Raw genomic sequence first — 22,424 nt, 5'->3', positions numbered from 1 at the left:
GTTGGTAAATCTCACAATTTGATAGTGCGAGAAATTGGAACTGTTGCATTACTTCAGTTAACTTTGGCCTTTCTTTGTACCCTTCAATTTAGAATTAGGTTTTCTGACATTTCCCCCTTAATCCTAGAAAAATGTGAATGAGGAGATTTTGTTAAGATGATTGTGTTGATGAATAGTTGCATCTCCTAAGGAAACGGCTTCATTCGGTATTGATAAGAGGACCTGTGGGAAAGTGGGATGAGTATGAGCCGGTTTTGACTCTAGAGGAGCCTCATGGATTGTCACTTCTCTGTGCCTCCCTTTTCTCAGCAATAAAATGCGCCCCCCCCCATTCCTGCTGCATTCATTTCTTAGCAGTGTTATAGTGACTAATTTGATAAGTGGATTGAGCTCCTCCAGTGTCAGAACTTTATATTAGATAGAGGGCAGCTGTAAAAGTGAAGTGACTGAAGGTTGTTGAGATCTAAACTGCCTGAGCCAGGACTCTGACAACTGAAATATGCCCCCCCCCCGCCAATCTTATTTTAGATGATTTGTCTGGTATAAATCTAAGTGTTTGAGATTTATTATCATTTTCTAAATAATCTTGTGCAATTAACTGTAACCACTGATGTCTTAGAATATTCTGCTTGACATTCTTTACTGAGTTACACTCAGTTACTCTCCACACTAATTTTTCGGTTTTTGTGCCTTGTCTCGGATGATTCTTATGGTGTATACTTATGGGACTTTTGAAAAACTATGTTAAAACTGTCAGCCTTAATTAATCAATTTTGTCCTGTTTCTTTGATCTCTGTGAAGTGAGTAATGTATAGTGCTTCCTTCACCAACTTTCCTTTCACAAACATTGCCCCTTTTCATAATTTCCTGGCCATTTGCCATTTTGGTTGACTATTTAGTCCTCTTGTGTGGCTATTTGCAGACAGTTTACCAAGGTAATGGGACTTCTAGGCAACTCAGAAATAAGTTGCACGTATTTGAAATCCTTGATAGTTAACCTCCAGAGCTAGCTGAGGCCACCAGTCTTCCCTCCCAGGTCCATGGCAGATATTGATGGCAATCACAGCCCTGTCCATCTGGGTGAGGGTGAAGGGACAGAATATTTCTCTACACATCGAGGCATGCAACTACCACAGATATTTTGCCTTCCTTGCATCTAGTGCTTAGGGACTAAAAATATTCCCGTGTATATTTTTAGACTGGCTTGATCCTAATGAAGCACATGTAGCTTTCTGGTTGTTCATGAATTGATATATGTTTAATTGAAGTAAAACACTGAATATGTTTTGAACAGCCATAGTTACTAACAGAAATATTGTATAAATAAAGTACTATTATTAAAATTGAAACTTATAATCATTTATTGAGTACTAGATAGTGGAATGGCCCAAGAATGTACCATGGTAGAGATATAAATCAAATAGATTTGAGTTTACACTCCAGATTTTTCATTTGCTAATTCTGTGCCCTTAAACAAATCAATAACCTGTCTGAATTTCAGTTTCTTTATTCTAAAGATGGTTGTAAGTCAGGATGGCTGTGAGGATTTAAGGACATGGGTGAATGTGTCAAGCACAGTGCCTGTCACATAGTAAGCCCTCCTTTTTTTTTTTTTACATCCTTTTTTAAAAAAAATTTTTTTTAAATGTTTATTTATTTCCAAAGGAGAGAGAGACAGAGTGTGAGTGGAGGAGGTACAGAGGGAGAGAGATTGAGACATATACACACAGAATCTGAAGCAGGCTCCAGGCTCTGAGCTGTCAGCACAGAGCCCGACATGGGGCTCGAACTCACAAACTGCGAGATCATGACCTGAGCTGAAGTTGGACGCTCAACCGTCTGAGCCACCCAGGCGCCCCTTTTTACATCTTTTTTAATGTGTATTTATTTTTGAGAGAGAGCAAGGACAAGCTGGGGAGGGTGGGGGAGGGGAGACAGAGTATCTAAAGTGGGCTCTGCACTGATAGCAGAAAGCCTGATGTGGGGCTCAAAACCACGAACCGTGAGATCATGACCTGAACTGAAGTTGGACGTTTAACCGACTGAACTACCTGGGCGCCCCCATAGTAAGCCCTTCTTAAATATTTATTTCCCTTCCCTTTCCTTTTGTTTCTTAAAAAAAAAATTTTTTTTAACGTTTATTATTATTGAGAGAGAGAGAGACAGAGCATGAGCATGGGAGGGACAGAGAGAGGGGGAGACACAGAATCTGAAGCAGGCTTCAGGCTCTGAGCTGTCAGCACAGAGCCCGACGTGGGACTTGAACTCACAAACTGCGAGATCATGACCTGAGCCAAAGTCGGATGCTTAATCAACTGAGCCACCCAGGCGCCCCTATTTCCCTTCCCTTTCTAGTTTTGTATGGAAGGAAGACCAATTCTGATCGCCAACAATAACTTTGGAAATCTAGAAAACAAGTTTACTACCAGATTTATGGGCATTCAGGTTGTATATATTTTTTTTTGTTTGTTTTGTTTTGTTTTGTTTTGCCATAGATTAAAAACTTTTTATTGTGATCTTTCAGAACATTTTTAAGTAGAATGGTACATTTAATGTGCTCTGCTTCTACCTGTCACTCGTTTTAGCAATTACCAGCTCAAGTCCAGTAACCATCACCACACTACCTTCCTCCCTTCCCCTGCTGGAATATTTTGCAACAAATCCTAGACATCATATAATTTCATCTGAAAAACTATAGATGTTTTACTCAATGGAAAAGGTATAAGAAGCTAAAAACCAATTTAAAATGAAAAGCAAAAAACATAAATGGTAGTAGCATTCCTTTTAATAATAATCTTGTTATTGTCTTACCTTTCTTGGATTAGGTCAGTGTATCTAGTAATTAATTTTTTTAAGATTGTTTGAGAGGCGCCTGGGTGGCTCAGTTGGTTAAGCATCCAACTTTGACTTTGGTTCATGGGTTCAAGCTCTGCATTGGGCTCTGTGCTGACAGCTCAGAGCCTAGAGCCTACTTTGGATTCTGTGTCTCCCTCTCTGCCCCTTCCCTGCTCATGCTCTGTGTTTCTCTGTCTCTCAAAAAAATAAATAAATGTTAAAAAAATTACAAAAGATTGTTTGAAACTTAGATGTTGTAAGACTTATTTATGCAGTGGATGATGAAGAGTATATTTCAAGAAGTTTTCCTGTAATTATATGAAGAACATATATTTATTTGCAGATGGCCTTTGCAGGAAGGTCTTAGTTTCAGTGAATCCTTGTTCTCACTACTACAACATTTGAGTGTATTATCCCTCCCCCACTACCTCAAGCGTATCTTGTGAATGCAGCTTTAATTTATGAATTCAGGGTTTATTTGCATATCATAATCTGTCTTTGTATATGTTTTCTTAGGCCATAAGTTATTATAAGGTTGTTATGATGCCTATGTCAGTTACTAGAAAGCCTAGAAAAATGCCACATTCAAGGAGGTGCTAAATAATTTAATACATTATGATACTGGGTATTTTCAGAAACCTAGTTTCAGAGAGGCTGTGTATTACCAGGAAATGTTTCTTATTTTTCCCATATTTCTGTGTCTAGCTGTGGAGTAGAGTGAGAGTTGTACACCCCAGTGTTGACAAGTAATGGGAAAGCCTTCCTTCAGTGAGAGATCACCACTATGTTAGTATTATGTCTCAGAGGAGAAGATAACCAATTTACATGAATCATTCAGTTAGTAAACACATTTTCTTTTAGGGATTTTAGACTCTTGAATGAAGGGAATTTAGAATGGCCTTTATTTTAGGTCTGTAGAGTAAAGTCAAGAAAAATTAAGGTGGCATTAAGTTCTAAGACCCGGTTTATTTATTTATTTATTTATTTATTTTTTTAAATTTTTTTTTTTCAACGTTTATTTATTTTTGGGACAGAGAGAGACAGAGCATGAACGGGCGAGGGGCAGAGAGAGAGGGAGACACAGAATCGGAAACAGGCTCCAGGCTCTGAGCCATCAGCCCAGAGCCCGACGCGGGGCTCGAACTCACGGACCGTGAGATCGTGACCTGGTTGAAGTCGGACGCTTAACCGACTGCGCCACCCAGGCGCCCCTTTAAATTTTTTTTTTTTTTTTCCGGTTTTTTTTTTTTAGATCAGTGCTAACTTTAAACTGAAATTTGGTGATCTTGAAATTTGGATTTAGGGATGTTAAAAGATTACAACATGCTGCCTTTAGTCTCCTAGAAAATTTTCTAGGGTTCATGTTTTCCTTGGGAGAGGACCTTAGGCAAAACATTTTTTGTTCTTTGTAAGGTCTTTCAGAAAATAAGTGAGCAGAACTGGTACCACAGTTATCAGTTGTTAATTCTACTTCCACTGCGGACAGCTTTTTCACAAATGGGGTTTCATAGGCTTTATTTATATTGGGACTTCCCTGTTACAACATTGTGATTTTAGGTTTCTTAAGGGATACATATTAAGCTATTAATATGAATAAGTGAATAAGCTACTAAGCTAATTAGTTATTAATGGTTAAGCCAGTAAGAGTTATCGTTAGAATATATATTGCACATGCTTGTGTATAATATAAAGTAAAAGCCAAACTGTTGACATTTGGACACTTAAAAACCTATTTTTACTCTCTTAGAAATGTAACCTATATTAGAAGATTTTATTAAGTTGTTTCATTTCTGATATTTCCCCCCTTTTCTCCCAGTGAGTTTTTAGCGGAAGACAGTCAAGAGAAATTTTGGAATTTTGTAGAAGCCAGCCAAAATATTGGATCATCTGATCATCACGGTAAAATTGAAGCAGATGCTTCTTTGACTTTGGTATCTGCGAAAATATTAGGAAAAAAAATGGTCTCTTTCACAGTATGTATGGCTTTGCAATTAATGGAAAACATTTTTATCTTTAATGACTAGAGTTGTGATGGTAGCCAGCAGAGCCAACACAAAGTAATACTTTTGAAGCAAAGTTTATTATTTTTTATTTGAAAAATATTTTTTAATATTTTTTTTTTTGAGAGAGACAGAGCATGAGCGGGGGAGGGGCAGAGAGAGAAGGAGACACAGAATCTGAAGTAGGCTCCAGGCTCTGAGCTGTCAGCACAGAGCCTAATGCGGGGCTCGAACTCACAAACCGGGAGATCATGACCTGAGCCGAAGTTGGACGCTTAACCGACTGAGCCACCCAGGTGCCCCTTGAAGCAAAGTTTATAACTTTGGCTGGAAGTACTACCTATGATTTCTTTTCCCCTCTTGTTTTTCTTTTGTGTTGTTTTATTAGAAGTGCTATAGAAATATTGTGTTGAAGTCAAATTCACTCAAAAATCATTTAGTATTAACTTAATCACCATCAGATTTGGTTACTTTTTCTTTTGTTAATGAACTAATTATATAACTGATCTAATTATACAACTGATCTATTATCTATTAGGTTTGTTATCATTAACTAATACCATCCAAAATGTTGCCTGTTCTGCCTGCCAGCCACCTACACCATATACCTATGAGTGTCAGGGTGTCAAATTAATGACAGTGTAAACTGTGTTGCTTATTTACAGTTTATAATGTGCATTCACATTTTGTAATTCAATAGAGTATAAACATTACTAGTCAAAGATGCCAATACACAGGTAGCTAAAACCTTGACAGGCCTTGCTGAAAAGGAAATGTGTGAAAACAATGTGACTGCTATTAGTATTTAACTGAATTGAGTCTCAACTGTTGGATTTTTTTGAAAAATAATACAAATTTTAAAAGTCAAGTCTGAGTCTCTTTTGTGTGATATTAGCAGAGAAATACGGGACTAAAGAAGAGATGTACTTGGTCCAGTGAGGCATGGGGTAGGGTTTGGGAGTGACTTTGCAAAGTAGGTGATGTCCTAGCTGAATTCTTCCTGTGGAGGTAGGTAGGAGTTAGTTATCCAGGTAAGTGGGGCAGTTGCAATCCAGGTAGAGGGAATAGTGTGAACAAAGAGAAGAAGAGAGGGGTGCCTGGCTGGCTCAGTTGGTAGAGCATCTGACATTTGATCTCAGGGTCATGAGTTCAGGCCCGATGTTGGGTGTAGAGATCACTTAAATGAATAAAACTTTAAAAAAAAAAGAGAGAGGAAGAGTCCAATTAATTTGTGTACTCCAGGGAATTCTAAGCATTTGACAACAGTTCAGGAAGGATAGTGGTCAGATTTTGCTATCATATACCTTTGTAACACATAGCTTTATACTGTATGAACTATCTTATTTGGATATGTCTACCTGTAGATAATTATTTTGGTTAATGTGTTTTCTTGGCAGGTACTGATTATTCCTATTATCACGCAATATTGGAAACTGCATTTCAGTTTCTGTCACCTCTGCAGCAGAATTTGTTGAAATTTTGTCTATCCCTTCATTCCTACTCGGCTACAATTCAAGCCTTCCAGCAGGTAAGTTCAGTCAGTGCTTACAAGATAATGGTATTTTTTAGGGGTTGTATAACATGATGATTGTTTGTATTGCAGTTATCCTGGCATTGTGTTACAGAGCTGTAACTTTTCTGCCTGAAATTTATGAGGATTTATGATGTTTATAAATAGAAAGCAAAACTGATACTAAATCTTCAGATCTCAAATTTTTTAATTATATAATTTGCGTTTACTTTCATTTAAGAAAAAATATCCACACAAAAACAAAACTATGAGACTTCATTTATACAACGCGGCATAGGGGTAATAGTTTTGCTAAACCATTTGACCGTGAATCTGATCACAGCCTGTAGAATGTAAAAGCTGTTCATAGGAAATACAGGGGATGAGAAATATGAAGCAATATCAGAGGGGTAACAGGAAAATCTGGAATGTAGAAAACTTCGTAGTAAAAATAATTTGATTTCTTCAACAAATATAAGGAAAGAGGTAAGGAAGAGCTTCAAGAGAGACTTAAAATATATGTCAGCTTAATGCAATGTGTGGATCTTGTTGGATTTTGAGTTGAACAGACTCCTTAAAAAAAAAGTAAGAGAATCAAAGATGAGCATACACCCATCATATATTTGATGTGAAAGAAATGTTAATTTTAAGATCACTATTTTATTATAAAGTAAAACAGGCACAAATAATCATTCACAAGAAATACATGGTGTAATGAACACTTGTAACTTTCGCCCAGGTCATGAAGTAGAACTTTGCCAGGGCCACTGGCAGCCTTTGTGCTCTGTTCTCATGACAGCTGCCTCTCACCAGCCAAAAAGAACTACTTTCTTAACCTTTGTTGGAATGACTTGCTGTGTTTCTTTATCGTTTTACTGCCCAAGAGTGCATCTCCACACGATAGAATTCAGTCTTGCTGAGTTTTGAAAATTTTGATAATTTTTTGGGGGTGTGGCCCTAAATTTACAGGTTCTAGTTCTAGCGCTTTCTTTTCTTTGAATAACATACACTGTTTGCCCTATAAATTTTTTCACAGTCTGTATTATTGATCACATACTCATGATACAGTTCAACTTTTTCTCTGTCCTCTGTTCCCTGCAAATTGGCAGCTGGATCCAGAGGCAGGGCTTGAACTCATGACCCAGAGATCAAGACCTGAGCTGAGCTCAAGAGTAGGATGCTTATAACCAACTGACCTACCCAGGCACCCACGGTTTTCTTAACTTTTAAAGGCTGGCATGGCTCCCTCTTCTTCTTTTTTTTTTTTTTTTTAATGTTTACTTTTGAGAGAGAGAGAGATGGAGTGTGTGTGTGTGGGGTGTGGCGGGGGGGGGGGGGGGTGTTGGGGAAGAGAGGAGACACAGAATCTGAAACAGGCTCCAGGCTCTGAGCTGTCAGCACAGAACCCAGCGCAGGGCTCCATCTCACGCACCGTGAGATCATGACCTGATGGCTCCCTCTTCTGTTGATTTTATGTAGTGTGAAAAAAATACGGTGGCTTTAAAAAAACATGGTTGTTTGGTTTTTGAGATTTCCTTTGTTCCTCTCCTGCACTTTCATTGGATTTTCTCTTTAGTTGTCTCTATATCTCTGTGCTATTCAAATTTTATGGCACCCTGAGCAGTTTCTCCTTACAGTGGGGTCCTGTCTTCGCAGGACTCCAGGCTTATGAGTTTAGAGAGTTGAGAGCAGCTAAAGTGCTGTTCTTTCTTATTTTTTTGTGTTTGTAAGTTTTTATAGTAATTTACCAAAAAATGAAGAATGTAATGAAAAGTTTTAATATCAATTTTTCATAGCAAGTTTACCATTTTTCCATCTCTGAATTATTTTTCTTATGTCTATAGAAAAGGACAGTATTAACGTATTATATAAATTACATCAGTGCACACACCAGTGCTTGTCATTATACCCTTTCTTTTCCCATCTCTTTGTACTTAGTCTTCTCAGCATCTCTCATTAAAGCTGCAGATTGACTTGTCTCATTGTGCATTGGTGTTCATGCATTTCACTCTGAACATAAACTCCTGTCTCCTTCAGCCTTTCCCTGGAATATCTAGCTTAGTGTGCTTCGTAGATAATTTTACCTTCCATCTATACTCTTTTTTTTTTGGTCCAGTTGTTTCCTTTTTTTTTTTTTTTTTTTAGAGTCTGTGTCATTCTATCTATTTCAGAGAGAGCCTTCAAGTTAATCTGCATATTGTACTTAATGTATGGATATGGACTTAATATACTTAATAGGGATTGTGTAGTTAAACCTTGATGCTTAAAATTGATATTTGTAAGCTTGGTTTTCTTTAAGGTACATACCGTATTCCCTGGATATCCTTTGTTCTGTTCTGAGGTAGAATTTTAAAGTTCTGTTTTGGGGCTGGTATGAATACCAACCTCATGCGGTGATATTGGGAGGAGCTAGATGAAATAATATGTGAGAAACAGTGACATGTGAGAAACTCTTCCTGTCACATTGTAGGAGTTCAGTAGATGTTGATTTTCCTTTTTGTTGATGTTATTTTATTATCATCTAATTACCTGTTTAGAGTATTCATGTCCTTACTCGTCTGTGGTTAGAAATCATGACGAGAGTGTCTTGTGTCTTAAATGGCAGATAGCAGCTGATGAGCCTCCACCAGAAGGATGTAATTCTTTTTTCTCTGTGCATGGAAAGAAGACTTGTGATTTTGACACCCTTGAGACTCTTCTCCTCACAGCGTCTGAAAGGTAAATTGTGTGTTTCTTCACACATACTGTATTTCATTGTGCTTTCTTCCATATCAAGCCCACCCTTCAAATTTCTTACAGGTTTTGTGGTCTGTAGATACAGTGGTTTAGAGTGTGGATTCTGGAATCAGACCGACTAGATTTGAATCCCAGCTCTATCACTTAAAATAGTTTTGTAAACTTAGGCAAATTACTTAACCTTTCTTTCCTACCTCACTTTGAAATAGAGATAATAAGAGTACTTTATGTTCCTGTTATTATTTAGTGATGACTCTCTGTGAGATTACATAGGCTTTGTCATTAGTGTAGTAAAGAATACCCTGTGTATTAAACCAGTGCCTGAAGTAGTGATATTAATGATAATGATCTCTCAGAGTATTACTAGTTTCAGACGAAGGAGACTATTTAAAAGATAATAGCAAGCTTAATTTGAATATTAAGTTGGTAATTTAATGGGCTGGCTTTTTGCTTAAAGGTAGGTTTCCTTTGGTGGACAGATATAACAGGTGTCTCTTGCTGTCTGGCTATGGCAGTAACCCCATTGTACCTTCTCTGTAATGCCATTTTAAATTGGATAACTGACCTCTCTGTGGTGTTGCTCTGCTCTACCAGAGGCCTAAGGGCATTTCAGGTAGGGTAGCTCTTTAGTGAGGTACTCTTCCCAGCACTTGTTCTCTGCCCGTTAAATGGCGGGAGAGCTTTTTACTTAGAATGACAACCAGAAAATGGGGTACGTGTTCCAGCTATGTCCAGGCCGAGGAATGGACATTGGAGAATGGCTTGCATGGTAAAGTGGTGCTCCCTTGGGGTAAACAAAATTAATTGATTTAAAAAACTCTAACTTGTTAAAACAATAATGCAGACATTTATAAAGAAAAGAATGATGGTGTCTCCTCTTCTGAGAGGTGGTAACTATTTTTAATGGTTTGTCATCATGTTTTAGGCTTTTTTCTGTGGTTATAGATTTATACAGGTAGGTAGGTTTATTTTTACAAGAGGCTTCTTCCCATTAGTACATGTATGTGTACCTCATTATTTTTAATGCATGAAAAATAGCTTATGTAAGAATGTCTCATAGTTTTTTACTGATAGTTTTAAAAGTTGTTTTCTATTTTTTTGTTTGTTATTGTGATAAGGCTATAGTGAATATCCTTACTTCTATCTCTTTACCTTCTGTGGAACAGTTTATTAAGAAATAGTTTATTGTAAAAGGAATGGCAAGTCATAAAGTCTGTGCAATAAGATCTATTGATATCTTGATGCTGATATTAGGGAATTTATTTTGAGGGGCAAGTTTAAAAATTTATGAGGGAAACTTAAATATTAAATCATTTAGTAGGAAGATCATAGTAGCAAAAATGATAGAGGAGGGAGATGCTGTGGTTGGCCAGTTATATGCTTAAAATCATCCTGCTTTTTCACGTTATTTGTGCTTATGTTTTCAGATAGTAGGATAATCTATTTATATAGTAGAATAGCGTAATAAAGCCTTAGTACTATGGGATGTGGATATGTATCCTTTTTCTGCCTTTCATCCTTCTCTAGGAATTGGTAACAATTACTAATCAAAGTCTGTATTTTATAGTTAGTATGATGTGCTTTTATTATTTTTAGTCATGAATAAGACTCATATTTGACAGTGTTCTTACTGACTGAAAACTGTTTTGATACTCTGTTTTTAAATTTTTTTTTAATGTTTATTTATTTTTGAGAGAGAGAGTGCGGGTGGGAGAGGGGCAGAGAGAGAGGGAGATACAGAATCAGGCTTCAGGCTCTGAGCTGTCAGCACAGAGCCTGATGCAGGGCTCAAACTCATGAACTGTGAGATCATGACCTGAGCCGAAGTTGGACGCTTAACTGACTGAGCCGCCCAGGCACCCCAATACTCTTTGTATTAAGATGCTTATAATCTTTATTTAAATTATTGCTGCTGTAGCTACATCTTGTACCATTTTTAATTTTTAAGAACTTTTTTTAAGTTTAAGAGGATGGGTGAAATAGGTGATGGGGATTGGGGGTGCACTTGTGATGAGCCCTGAGTGATTATGGAATTGTTGAATTACTATACTGTACACCTCAAACTAATGTAACTCTGTATGTTAGCTAACTAGAATTAAAATAAAAACCAGAAAAAAAATTAAGCTTCTAATATTTATTTTCAGGCCCAAACCTTTATTGTTCAAAGGAGATCACAGATACCCATCATCTAATCCTGAAAGCCCAGTGGTCATTTTCTACTCTGAGATTGGTTATGAGGAATTTTATAATTTCCACCGCCAACTTATATCAAAAAACAATGCAGGCAAAATCAATTATGTACTCAGACATTATATACTTGTAAGTATTGACTTATGTATGTATTGTGTGTGCGTGTGTGTATATATATATATACACACACACATATATATATATAAAACTTAAAAAAAAATTTTTTTTAACATTTATTCATTTTTGAGAGAGAGACAGTACAAGTGGGGGCGGGGTAGAGAGAGAAGGAGACACAGAATCCGAAACAGGCTCCACAGAGCTGGAACGTAGGGCTCACACCCATGAGCTGTGAGATAATGACTGAAGTTGGACGCCTAACTAACTGAGCCACCCAGGTGCCCCTTATAGCTGTTAAAAATCTTGATTTGCCCTGCACGACCTTAGCACATTAAGCTAATAATATCACCCCTTTATAAAATTATTTGATCTACTTTTCATCATATCTGTTATTTGCATGTAGGAGGTACTTTGCTTGCCAGTCTGAAGAAATAGGAAATAATTATGCTTTAAAAATGGCTTAATAAAGTGTACATTCTACTTAAAAATGAAACATGTAAATTATATTTTCTAGATTTAATATAATCATCATACTATGGAACTGATTCTTGAATTCCTTTCCAAAAAAATTTTTTTTCCATTTGGAATCTTTTCATTTGATGTAAAAGGGAGGATTTCTAAAGGCATAAAAACAAGCAGAATTGACTAAAATTAAGTTTTTAAAGTCTTTTGTAACATTTAGCAATTAACATATTTATATGTAAACATATTTGCTTTTAAAGTTTCTGTGTCATAATCTCAGTAAAATGGCGTGGTAAGTCCCTATAAGCAAAATATATATTAACAAAATATTTTTTTAAGTTTATTTATTAGGAGAGACAGAGGGAGAGAGGGAGAGCGTGCACAAGCAGGTGAGGGGCAGAGAGAGAGGGGGAGAGAGAGAATCCCAAGCAGGCTCTGTGCTCTCAGCTTGGAGCCAAACATGGGGCTTAAACTCATGAACTGTGACATTATGACCTGAGCTGAAACCGAGAGTCGGATGCTTAACCAACTGAGCCATCCAGGCACTCCCAAATAAATATTTAAATGAAAATTTGTATGAACAGAAACAGATTTTTAAAAAAAATTTTTTAACGTTTATTTATTTTTGAGAGAGCGAGACAGAGTGCAAACGGGAGGGACAGAGAGAGGGGGAGACATAGAATCTGAATAGACTCCAGGCTCTGAGCTGTCAGCACAGAGCCTGACGCGGGGTTCAAACCCACGAACTGTGAGATCATGACCTGAGCTGAAGTCAGACGCTTAACCAACTGAGCCACCCAGGCACCCCTTGAAACAGATTTTTTTAATACCTAGTTTTGACAACTGCTTTCCAGGCTATATTGCTGTTATTAAAGATTAAAATATCTAAAGCGCCATCCTCATTCAGGATGGTGGTAAGCCTGTGACAGTTGGTCAGCCCAAACCCAACCTGAAGACTTTTTTTTTTTTTTGAAGACATTTAAATTTAATAAAAAATGAATACATCACACACACATGGTCCTATCAAAGTACTTCTGGGTTTGAAACCTCATTGGTATTCCAACCCTGCTTTGTAAGTTCTGGAATTTCCTTTTCTTTTTCTCTATTTCTTCACGTGGTTTGGTTACTTCTGCCCTGTCACTGTCCCTTCATCTGGTTTTGCCTCTGCTTTGGAATTCCCATTCCCATACTTGTGGCAGGATACAAAATCTAAACGAGGCTGAGATTCCCGTGGAAGTTTTAGCTATATTTTGAATGCATAATCCTAGGTGGTGGCTATGTGATGTTAACATGTTCACGTCATGTTCATTGTGACATTTAAGAAGCCAGGTGTTAATGGTGGAATACTTACTCTGCTTGCAGAATCCGAGGAAGGAACCTGTTTACCTCTCTGGCTATGGTGTGGAGTTGGCAATTAAGAGCACTGAGTACAAGGCCAAGGATGATACTCAGGTGAAAGGTGAATTTGTGAATTAAGACCAATGTGTTTTCTTTTCCTTAAATGTGAGTTAAAGGGAATTTATTTCCTTAATGTAAAAGAATAGATTTAGGAGCATGATGAACCTGTGTTTGAATTCTGGTCCTGTTACCTGTGAGTTGGGTGATGTGAAGCAAATTTTGTAGGTCCTAAATTTTCTGTCTGTAAAGTGCAGATAATGGCATGTGCCTCCTAAAGTATTTGTGAAGAGAAAATGAGATGTATAGGGAAAGAATGTAGCATAGTTCTTTGCACAAAAAGGTCAATAATTGTAGCTGTTGTTATTGATGATGTGTAATTCACAAATAGCCATTAATTTGTGACCCAGAGTGAAATCCTAAACTATCTTAATGAACAATTTTGTGTTTTTGATTATTTTCCGCACTTGGAATACTTATTGTACTACTCTAGGGTTTTGAATTTATTATTTCAACCACACAAGTTTTATGTGCAGTCGTTCTATTTCTTCCTTGTGAGCTTATTTTATTTTTATTTTTATTTTTTTTAATATATGAAATTTATTGTCAAATTGGTTTCCATACAACACCCAGTGTGTGAGCTTATTTTACAGATAAAGGTGGTTGGTTTGGGTAAATGGAGGATAGCCTCAACATTCTGTTACCAATAATTATATTTAGGATTAAGTTGCTTAATTGGAAGTTCTTTAGAATTTTGATACTGAAAAATCCACTGTTCATAATTTTAGAGGTATTAATTTTGAGCTTTTGAGATTTTTAACATGTAAAATTTTCCAAAGTTCAAGGGAAAAATACATTCTTACTGTATCCAGGAACACAGGATACATTGAAAAACACATGTATTCTGTCTGTTTTAAAAAAAAAACACTCTGGGGCGCCTGGGTGGCGCAGTCGGTTAAGCGTCCGACTTCAGCCAGGTCACGATCTCGCGGTCCGTGAGTTCGAGCCCCGCATCAGGCTCTGGGCTGATGGCTCAGAGCCTGGAGCCTGTTTCCGATTCTGTGTCTCCCTCTCTCTCTGCCCCTCCCCCGTTCATGCTCTGTCTCTCTCTGTCCCAAAAATAAATAAACGTTGAAAAAAAAAAAAAAAACACTCTACAAAAGGGTCATTGAGGTATTCAGTGTTTTAAGTAGTATTGTAATTTCAGGTGTTTCTAATTTGTTTTACATTATTCAAATTTTATGAGGTTAATAACATTTTTATTTCCTGTCTGAATGGTTAGACATGTATTTGCTTGTGCTTTTATAGGAACGGAGGTAAATGCTACAGTGATTGGTGAGAATGATCCTATTGATGAAGTTCAGGGATTCCTCTTTGGAAAATTAAGGTATGTATATTTTTGGAGGAAATGCCCTTATTCTTTTAAACTTCCAAGCTTCCTTGCATTGTAGGTATCATCTTTCTCATTACTGTCTGAGTTACAGATCTCTCAGTAGTGCTTTATATATGTAACCTGATAGGAAGCAATTACCACTTAATTTACTGTATAGTTCATGATTTCCAGACATCTGAAGCACATTTTTTGTTTTTTTAATTTAATTAATTTATTTAAATTTTATTTATTTTAAAAATTTATATCCAAGTTAGCATATAGTACAACAATGATTTCAGGAGTAGATTCCTTAGTGCCCCCTCCCTCCCACAACCTCTCCAGTAACACTCTGTTTGTTTTCCATATTTAAGAGTCTCTTATGTTTCATCCCCCTCCCTGTTTTTATATTATTTTTGCTTCCCTTCCCTTATATTCATCTGTTTTGTAACTTAAAGTCTTCATATGAGTGAAGTCATGATATTTGTCTTTCTCTGACTAATTTCGCTTAGCATAACACCCTTCAGTTCCATCCACATAGTTGCAGATGGCAAGATTTTATTCTTTTTGATTGCTGAGTAATACTCCATTGTATATATGTACCACATCTTCTTTATCCATTCATCCATAGATGGACATTTGGGCTCTTTCCATACTTCGAAGCACATTTTTGTTAAATGATATGGCTTCCTGCCTATGGCTTTAGTTGATTTTCTTTTCTGGGCCTTGCATTTGATGACATAAAGTTACACATAAAAGGAGACATCTGATTTTTTCACCCAATTTTTCCCAAGAAAATCGACAAAGTATTTTAAAAGGTCATAGCTATTTACTTAAGCTAAACATAGTCTGAAACAATGCAAAAGAGGTGCAGTAGATCTTATACACGTTTAGTTGAAATATATATTAGATTTCACTTTATTTATTTATTTATTTATTTAATTTTTTTTTTTTCAACGTTTATTTATTTTTGGGACAGAGAGAGACAGAGCATGAACGGGGGAGGGGCAGAGAGAGAGGGAGACACAGAATCGGAAACAGGCTCCAGGCTCTGAGCCATCAGCCCAGAGCCTGACGTGGGGCTCGAACTCACGGACCGCGAGATCGTGACCTGGCTGAAGTCGGACGCTTAACCGACTGCGCCACCCAGGCGCCCCGATTTCACTTTATTTTTTTAATCTTTATTTATTTTTGAGAGAGACAGAGTAATAGTGGGGGAGGGGCAGGGGGGGGGAAACACAGATAAATCTCTGCTGACAGCTCAGAGCCTGACACGGGGCTGAAACTCACAAAACAGCAAGATCATGACCTGAGCCAAAGTTGGACGTTCAATCAACTGAGCCATCCAGGCTCCCTAGATTTCACTTTATATGAAAGAGGATAGAGATGTTTTCTTGAAGAAAATTTCATAGCCATTTTATGAAAGTTTCAGAGAAATTTATGACTGAAAATTCTTCTTAGTAGTTACTTTAAATGTTGTAGTTATTTCTATTATACTTTGACAATTGTTCAGAGCCCGGACTTCTGCTTTATCTGGAAATCTTAATTAGGACATCTACAGTGGCGTTTTCTCATTTTTCTTTGTTCGTTTATTTGTTTTTTGTAAAGGAAAGATCATGAAGAAGTATGTGTAGGCCAGTTTCACATACTTGAACTTTAACATGGGGCCCAGTGAAATGACTTAACCAGACTAACGGGTTAGCAAAGATGACTCCGTTCATGTTGAATTTCTGTGGACATGTTGAGTCCATCCCATGCATATGAATGTTTCATTGTATTTAATATCATTTTGGCTTCATTAGTATGCAGTCAGGTTTCATTTTTATTGGACCCAGCTTTCCAGAATATTTTTTCATATTCATGTTTTTTATGCTTGATTTTTGGATAGCATTATGATCTTATGTATTTAGAGCACAAAGGTAGTATGTAGCATATTAAAGACGTTTTCCATTTTGCACATTCGGAATAGTTATTTAGCTACCTAGAATAATGAATGGGACCATTTTCGGATATGATCATCATGAAGAAGACGTTGGAGTAACTGATTGGAAATGGATTGGTTGGAAGGTGAAGGATCTGAGTAAATATTTTACTTTCTGTATGTGGCATTTAAGAAATTTTTAGTTGCTAGCATTTAAAAGAACAGAATTACTCAACAAGCCATCTGTTGTCTGATCTAAATGATACATATCTGCCTCTGATAACTTCTGTTTTACTAGCTTTAAATAGAATGCACCGTATTTCAAAATAAAACTAAGTGAAACCCAGTGCTCTTGGTTAACTTAAGTTGTATTATTCATGTGATGGAAGGATTTATGGGCATGTAGCTGAAAGAAATCCATCTTGGGACTGGCAGCATTGTATTTCCAGTTTTATTTTGAGAATTTAAAAAGATTGAGGAAAGTGTGGAAAATAATAGAACATACGCATGTGCTCATCACCCAGAATTGATGGTTGTAATTGTACATGCTTTTCTGTTTCAAAGAACTATTTATGAAGTTTTTTTCCAACACATGCCTTCTTTTACTTGAAAGAAATGGTAAAACACTACAGGTAGACTTGGGGTCCCCTTTGTCCCCACTCTCAGTCCCATTCCCTCTCCCTGACATAGAGAATCACTGTAGTGGTGATTCATTTTTTAATCTGTAAATTTTATGGTTTAAAAGATGATCATTTTCTATATTAACTTATTTTTTAAGAAAAATAATTCTGCTCTAATATTTTCCCTTTATTGTAGGAATTTACTTATTGCTAAGGGGAAAATCATGAATATAAAGTTGGAGCCAACTTCTACGTGTGCTTTGAGAAAGAAAAGACATGTTAAAGGACTGATTTTATGTTTCTTTCAGAGACCTGCACCCTGACCTGAAGGGACAGTTGAAGGAACTCAGAAAACATCTTGTGGAGAGCACCAATGAAATGGCTCCTTTAAAAGTTTGGCAATTGCAAGGTAACAAATATGTAGAGGAATCACCAGCCTACTTTTGACTGAATTTTATGGTATTAAAAAACTAATAGAATTTGAATTTAATTTTATTTATTTGCCTGATTCTCAGGGTACCACAGATTTTCAGATAAAGTGATTATGATTAATCAGAAAGGAAAGGAAGTCCTTTTGTAGACAGATTAACAGTATGCAGAAGTATGTATATAAATGAATGCCAGATCTTTCTCTGTGTGAACAGATTCTTAAGTTTATAATGTTTGTCTTAGTTTTTCTATTTTTTTATATATACATTTCTTGAATAGTGTATCTGTCAAATGTTAAAGACATATTAACATGAAGGATATGTGTGTTTTTCTGGCCCAAAGGTCTATTTTATCAAATTTTTTTTTTAAGCATAATTTACTAAAGACTTTTACTATACTTTGTGGTATATTGTAAATTCATAAAAATGAAAAGGATTTGGGGTGGATTTATCCTATGCTAAATGTAAATGTGTTAGTATATCTCTAGTGTTTTATGCAAGTATAGCAAGCAATGTAACAATAAACACTAGGAATTGAACAAAACCTAGAATTAAACCATGGGTGCTCTCTGAAATGGTTGCATTCTAAAACATTCTCAATTGCCAAGAAAATAATGAGAAATAAATGTTTTTTTCCCCCTTATTTCTCATTGCATTAGATTAATACACTTTATACTTGACCTTGTTGCAGATCTCAGTTTCCAGACTGCTTCCCGAATCTTGGCTGCTCCTGTTGAATTAGCTTTGGTGGTAATGAAGGATCTTAGTCAAAATTTTCCTACCAAAGCCAGGTAATGAAGAGTAAAGCTCTAAGACATTCTTCTCTTTACTATATACCTAATTATCTTCATGTTTACATGCAAAATGAGACAAGTAAAATATGAAAATGCTTAGAAAATTAAAGTTTTAATACCAGCACCATGCCACTGATGACGCTATCTTTCTGGGAAGTTGGCAGTACCCTACATTGTGAGGTTGGAGACCCATGTAGGTTGTGTCCTTGGCTCTGCCTTGCTAGCTGTGTGACATTTGCAAATAATTACCTCTCTTCTCATTACCTCACTTCCCCAGCATTAAAATGGAAATAATGATCCCTGCCTGTCAGATTTAGATGAGTTAACAAAATCTGATGTATGCGGATGTAACTAATACAGGGTCTAGCAGCGACTGTGTTTTTCTTCCTGAAGAGTTTTGTATACATCATTTAATTTAAACTCAATGAGGCATATGAGTTCTATAGGCTGACTTGTTCATGGTGACAGTAAGATTTTGAGTGCAGCTTTTTAAATACTGCTTTCAGTTGTGTAATATCCTCCATATCTCATAAATCTTTTTAAAAGCCAAATTTTTAGAGACTAACAACTTAAATGGTTGCCAGTGTTTTTCTTGAGTAACTGAATGAGCTGTTTTGACTTCTTATGTGAGATGCTTTATAAATAAGTTTGTTTATTTGGTTAGTCTTGGCAACCATTTCTTAGAAAGACTTATAAATCATATAGTACAATCTCATTTAATTCAGTATGCTATTGAAGATATACACGTAGGATGCCACCTCCACCAAAAGTGCTTAAGTAGCATGAGCAGTTTGTCACCTTAGTTTAACATTATCCCTTAGTCTGTGAGCAGTAGAGATTGTGTATAGGAATAGAGTTACATATATTTAACCTAACATCTTTGGAATAACTGCACTTGATTTAAAATGCTGCTATTACTGCTACTTTTCTGTGATGTTGTATGTTGAAGTAATGAAAAAATATGTACATCTGAGTGGAGAAATATATTTATTATTTGTAAAGGTGAAGATTTTTTTGTTTTTTTGTATTAAGGAATTTGTTGTTTTACATACAAATATACGGAAATTAACTAAACATCGATAACATTTTTATTTCTTTAGAGCAATAACAAAAACAGCGGTGAGTTCAGAACTTAGAACCGAAGTGGAAGAGAATCAGAAGGTATTACCCAGTGGTCTTTCTGTTTTGTATTGTATTTTTAAAAATGAGGAAATCTGAGTTACATCAATGACATTGAACAAACTTTTACCAAAGATAGTGGTGTTTTATTCATTTCTGTAATCTTTTTTTATGTTTTTAATATTTAAAGTTGAATATGAATATAATTGAAACATCAGATGGTGCCACCACTTTGTTTAGATAAGCAGCATCCCCCTAACATGACTTATTCTCTGTTTTTAATCTGTCTGTCTGTCTATCTATCTATCTGTGAGAGAGAAGGAGAGAATGTGAGCAAGCAGGGGAGAGGGGCAGAGGGAGAGAGAGAGAATCTTAAGCAAGGCTCCTTGCTCAGCATGGAGCCTGACGTGGGGCTCAATCCCACGATCCTAGGATCATGACCTGAGCCATAATCAAGAGTCAGGTGCTTAACCAACTGAGCCACCCAGGCTTCTGGACTTAATCCCTGTTTTGTCCTCCTTGCTAGAAGCATCTATTTTCAACCCTTAGCTGATTGTTTTGATGTTTATCCCCAGCTTTATCGTAAACTTAAATTAGTGCTTTGTTTTCCAGTTTCAAGTCTTCTGTGTCGGCCTCCCATTACAAAGATGACATTTAACTTTCTTTCACTGCCCCTCACCCCCATGTCTGCCACTACTCTGTACTGGCACTTCCCCATCCCTCCACTTTCTCTGTATTTTCATGTTGTGATTTTATTAATTTTTGTTCTGCTCCACTATGGTCTGGTTGTTCTTTATGTCTAGGGCATACCAGTTATCCTGGGACCTTGCTTTAATCTCTTTTGTTGGATCTCCTATTTCTTGGGTTCCTGGTATTCTTTGTTTTTGGTTTACTCCCTTTTTTGGTGCAGTACATCATTCTTCATGAGAAAAGTTGCATTTCAGATGCTGAGAAATCAATTTTCCATTTCTGTTTTTATTGATAGCTTGGCTGAGTATAGAAATCTAGATTGGAAGTCCTTTAGAAGTTTTGTTACTGGACCAAAGTGAGTTGCTTCTTGGTGAGTTACAGACAGAGACCACACCAGGAGGAATTGCCTCACAAGGTCATCTTTATTTGTAGAAATAGGGAGATCACAGGGAATAATTTCCAAAACCATGACTACTCTAACAGAGGTAGGCTGGCTCCTTTATTAGGGCTTGGGATGAATAGTTCCAAGAAGGGGACTTTAACATTGTAATGAAGCTGAGGAAGCTGTGGAGCACTTTCTGATTCATCTGCACAGGTGTCATATTTCCTCAAATAGTTTCTTTTCCTTTTCTAGCAATTTATTAGTTTCTAAGAGATGAACTTGACTGACAGAAACTTTTAGGAATTTCCTGAGTTCAGTGGGTCAGTTTTGAGTTCGGGGGTCAATAGTGACAGTTTGAAGGCATTGCTTCTTAGAATTTTGGTTTCTGTTGTGGTCGTTGAGAAGTCTGAAGCCTTGGTATGAGATCTAGTTTTTCTTTCCAGAATCATTCAGGGTGTTGTTTTTGGCTCTAGTAATCTGAATTTTCACAGTGCTATGCCCTTTAAAGAAATCTCTGTACTGTTGAGTGGTTGATGGGCCCTTTGAATCTGGAAAATCATTTCCTAGAGTTTTGGGAAGTTTTCTTGATTTATTTCCTTGCATTTTTCCATCTAGTTTCTCTCTTTTGTTTTCCTGGAATTCTTTATTTTTAAGATGCTGCATTTCCTTGACTAGCTTGGCCTAATTTAAAAAATGTGTATTTTCTTTCCTATTTTCCAATTCTTTTGTGTTTTATTTTAAAACTTTTTAGGGGAGGATTTTCAACCCCTTTGTTGAGATTTTTTCCTTTAGTTGTCAAATCTTTAATTTCCAAGGGTTATTGTTCTTTGACCTTTTTTTGATGGTGTTCTCATGTCATTTTGAATGTGTCAGTAGTGTATATGTATGTTTTCTTCTCTTTTGTATCTGTTTCCTCTTAAGTTGACTTTCTTTTTGTCTTGGTTTCTTTTCTTTAATGTTAGAGGCTTTCCTCACATGTCTGGTGATTGCTGCTCATATTGAAGAGAATGAGGCAGTAGCAGTAAGGAGCTGATGGCAAGCCTTGAGGCTTTTTGACTGTAGGCTATCCTGTTATGGCCATTTCCTAGCTTGTCCCAGTGTGTCAGTCTGAAACTTTTCCTCTTGAGCTGTTCAGTCTCCAGAAAAGGATCTTCTGATTCTTTCTTACCTAGAAGGTGAAGTCTGGCTGCTGGAGTGGTAGAAGCCAAGTAGGAAAGAACATTCAGGAGCTTCCACTCAGTCCCCGGTTTTCCATATGGGATTCCTGCTCTTAGTTGTGTTTCATTTCCCTGAGTTCCCAGATTCTTTCACTCTTTCACAGGGAATGAAAGCGTTCCGTTTTTCTGGAGTGGAGGGACCTTGCTCCGTGAAATCAACCGGGGAGTCTGGGGGCTCTTATCTTTAAAAAGCTATACATCAGAACTCATTTTTTAGCCTAGTGGATACCCCCTCTTACCTGTGTTCTTTGTGCTGCCAATTCTTGAGCCTTTTGAGGAGTTCCACAGGGTAACTTGTGGTTTCTGTTGGCTTTCCCCACTGTCAGCCTAGCCTTTAGCTTTCTCAGGGTTGTTAAAACTCTTGCTACTCACATATCTCCTTTCTAGCTTCCAAAATTAGTTGCCCTTTTTCTCTTTTGTTCTCTTTGTTGTTGTGGATTTATAACTCTATAAAAATCCCTTTTTAAAAAACTGACATTTCAATAGAGTTTTAGGAGGGAAAGAAATGCTTGTGTTCAGTCTGTCTTTACCCCAGATTTTTAAAACCTTTACATAGAAGATATTAGTTAAATAGATCTGAGGGGTAAGTAAACCAAATTTATCTCCAATATGTACTAATTTGAAGAAACCTTATTGACA

General features: G+C 36.7%; 1 protein-coding gene across 2 annotated transcripts in view; it reads left to right on the top strand.

Moving 5' to 3' along the window:
- UGGT1 (UDP-glucose glycoprotein glucosyltransferase 1) overlaps positions 1-22,424 on the top strand; it is a 113,528-nt gene that overhangs the window by 6,830 nt on the left and 84,274 nt on the right. For both annotated transcript variants that reach the window (XM_086718294.1, XM_025934966.2), the window contains exons 3-11: positions 4,652-4,734; positions 6,233-6,363; positions 8,951-9,063; positions 11,226-11,400; positions 13,213-13,309; positions 14,554-14,632; positions 17,464-17,564; positions 18,275-18,374; positions 19,478-19,538. In XM_086718294.1, coding sequence (XP_086574420.1) covers positions 4,652-4,734; positions 6,233-6,363; positions 8,951-9,063; positions 11,226-11,400; positions 13,213-13,309; positions 14,554-14,632; positions 17,464-17,564; positions 18,275-18,374; positions 19,478-19,538 — 940 coding nt within the window. The remainder of the gene's footprint in view (positions 1-4,651; positions 4,735-6,232; positions 6,364-8,950; positions 9,064-11,225; positions 11,401-13,212; positions 13,310-14,553; positions 14,633-17,463; positions 17,565-18,274; positions 18,375-19,477; positions 19,539-22,424) is intronic.

This window comes from Puma concolor, chromosome C1 (genome assembly GCF_028749965.1).
Source record: "Puma concolor isolate L17-30 chromosome C1, mPumCon1.1.hap2, whole genome shotgun sequence".
NCBI classification, from domain to species: Eukaryota; Metazoa; Chordata; class Mammalia; order Carnivora; family Felidae; genus Puma; species Puma concolor.
Note: the sequence above shows the minus strand (reverse complement) of the source record. Positions and strands in the feature narration are given on the sequence as shown.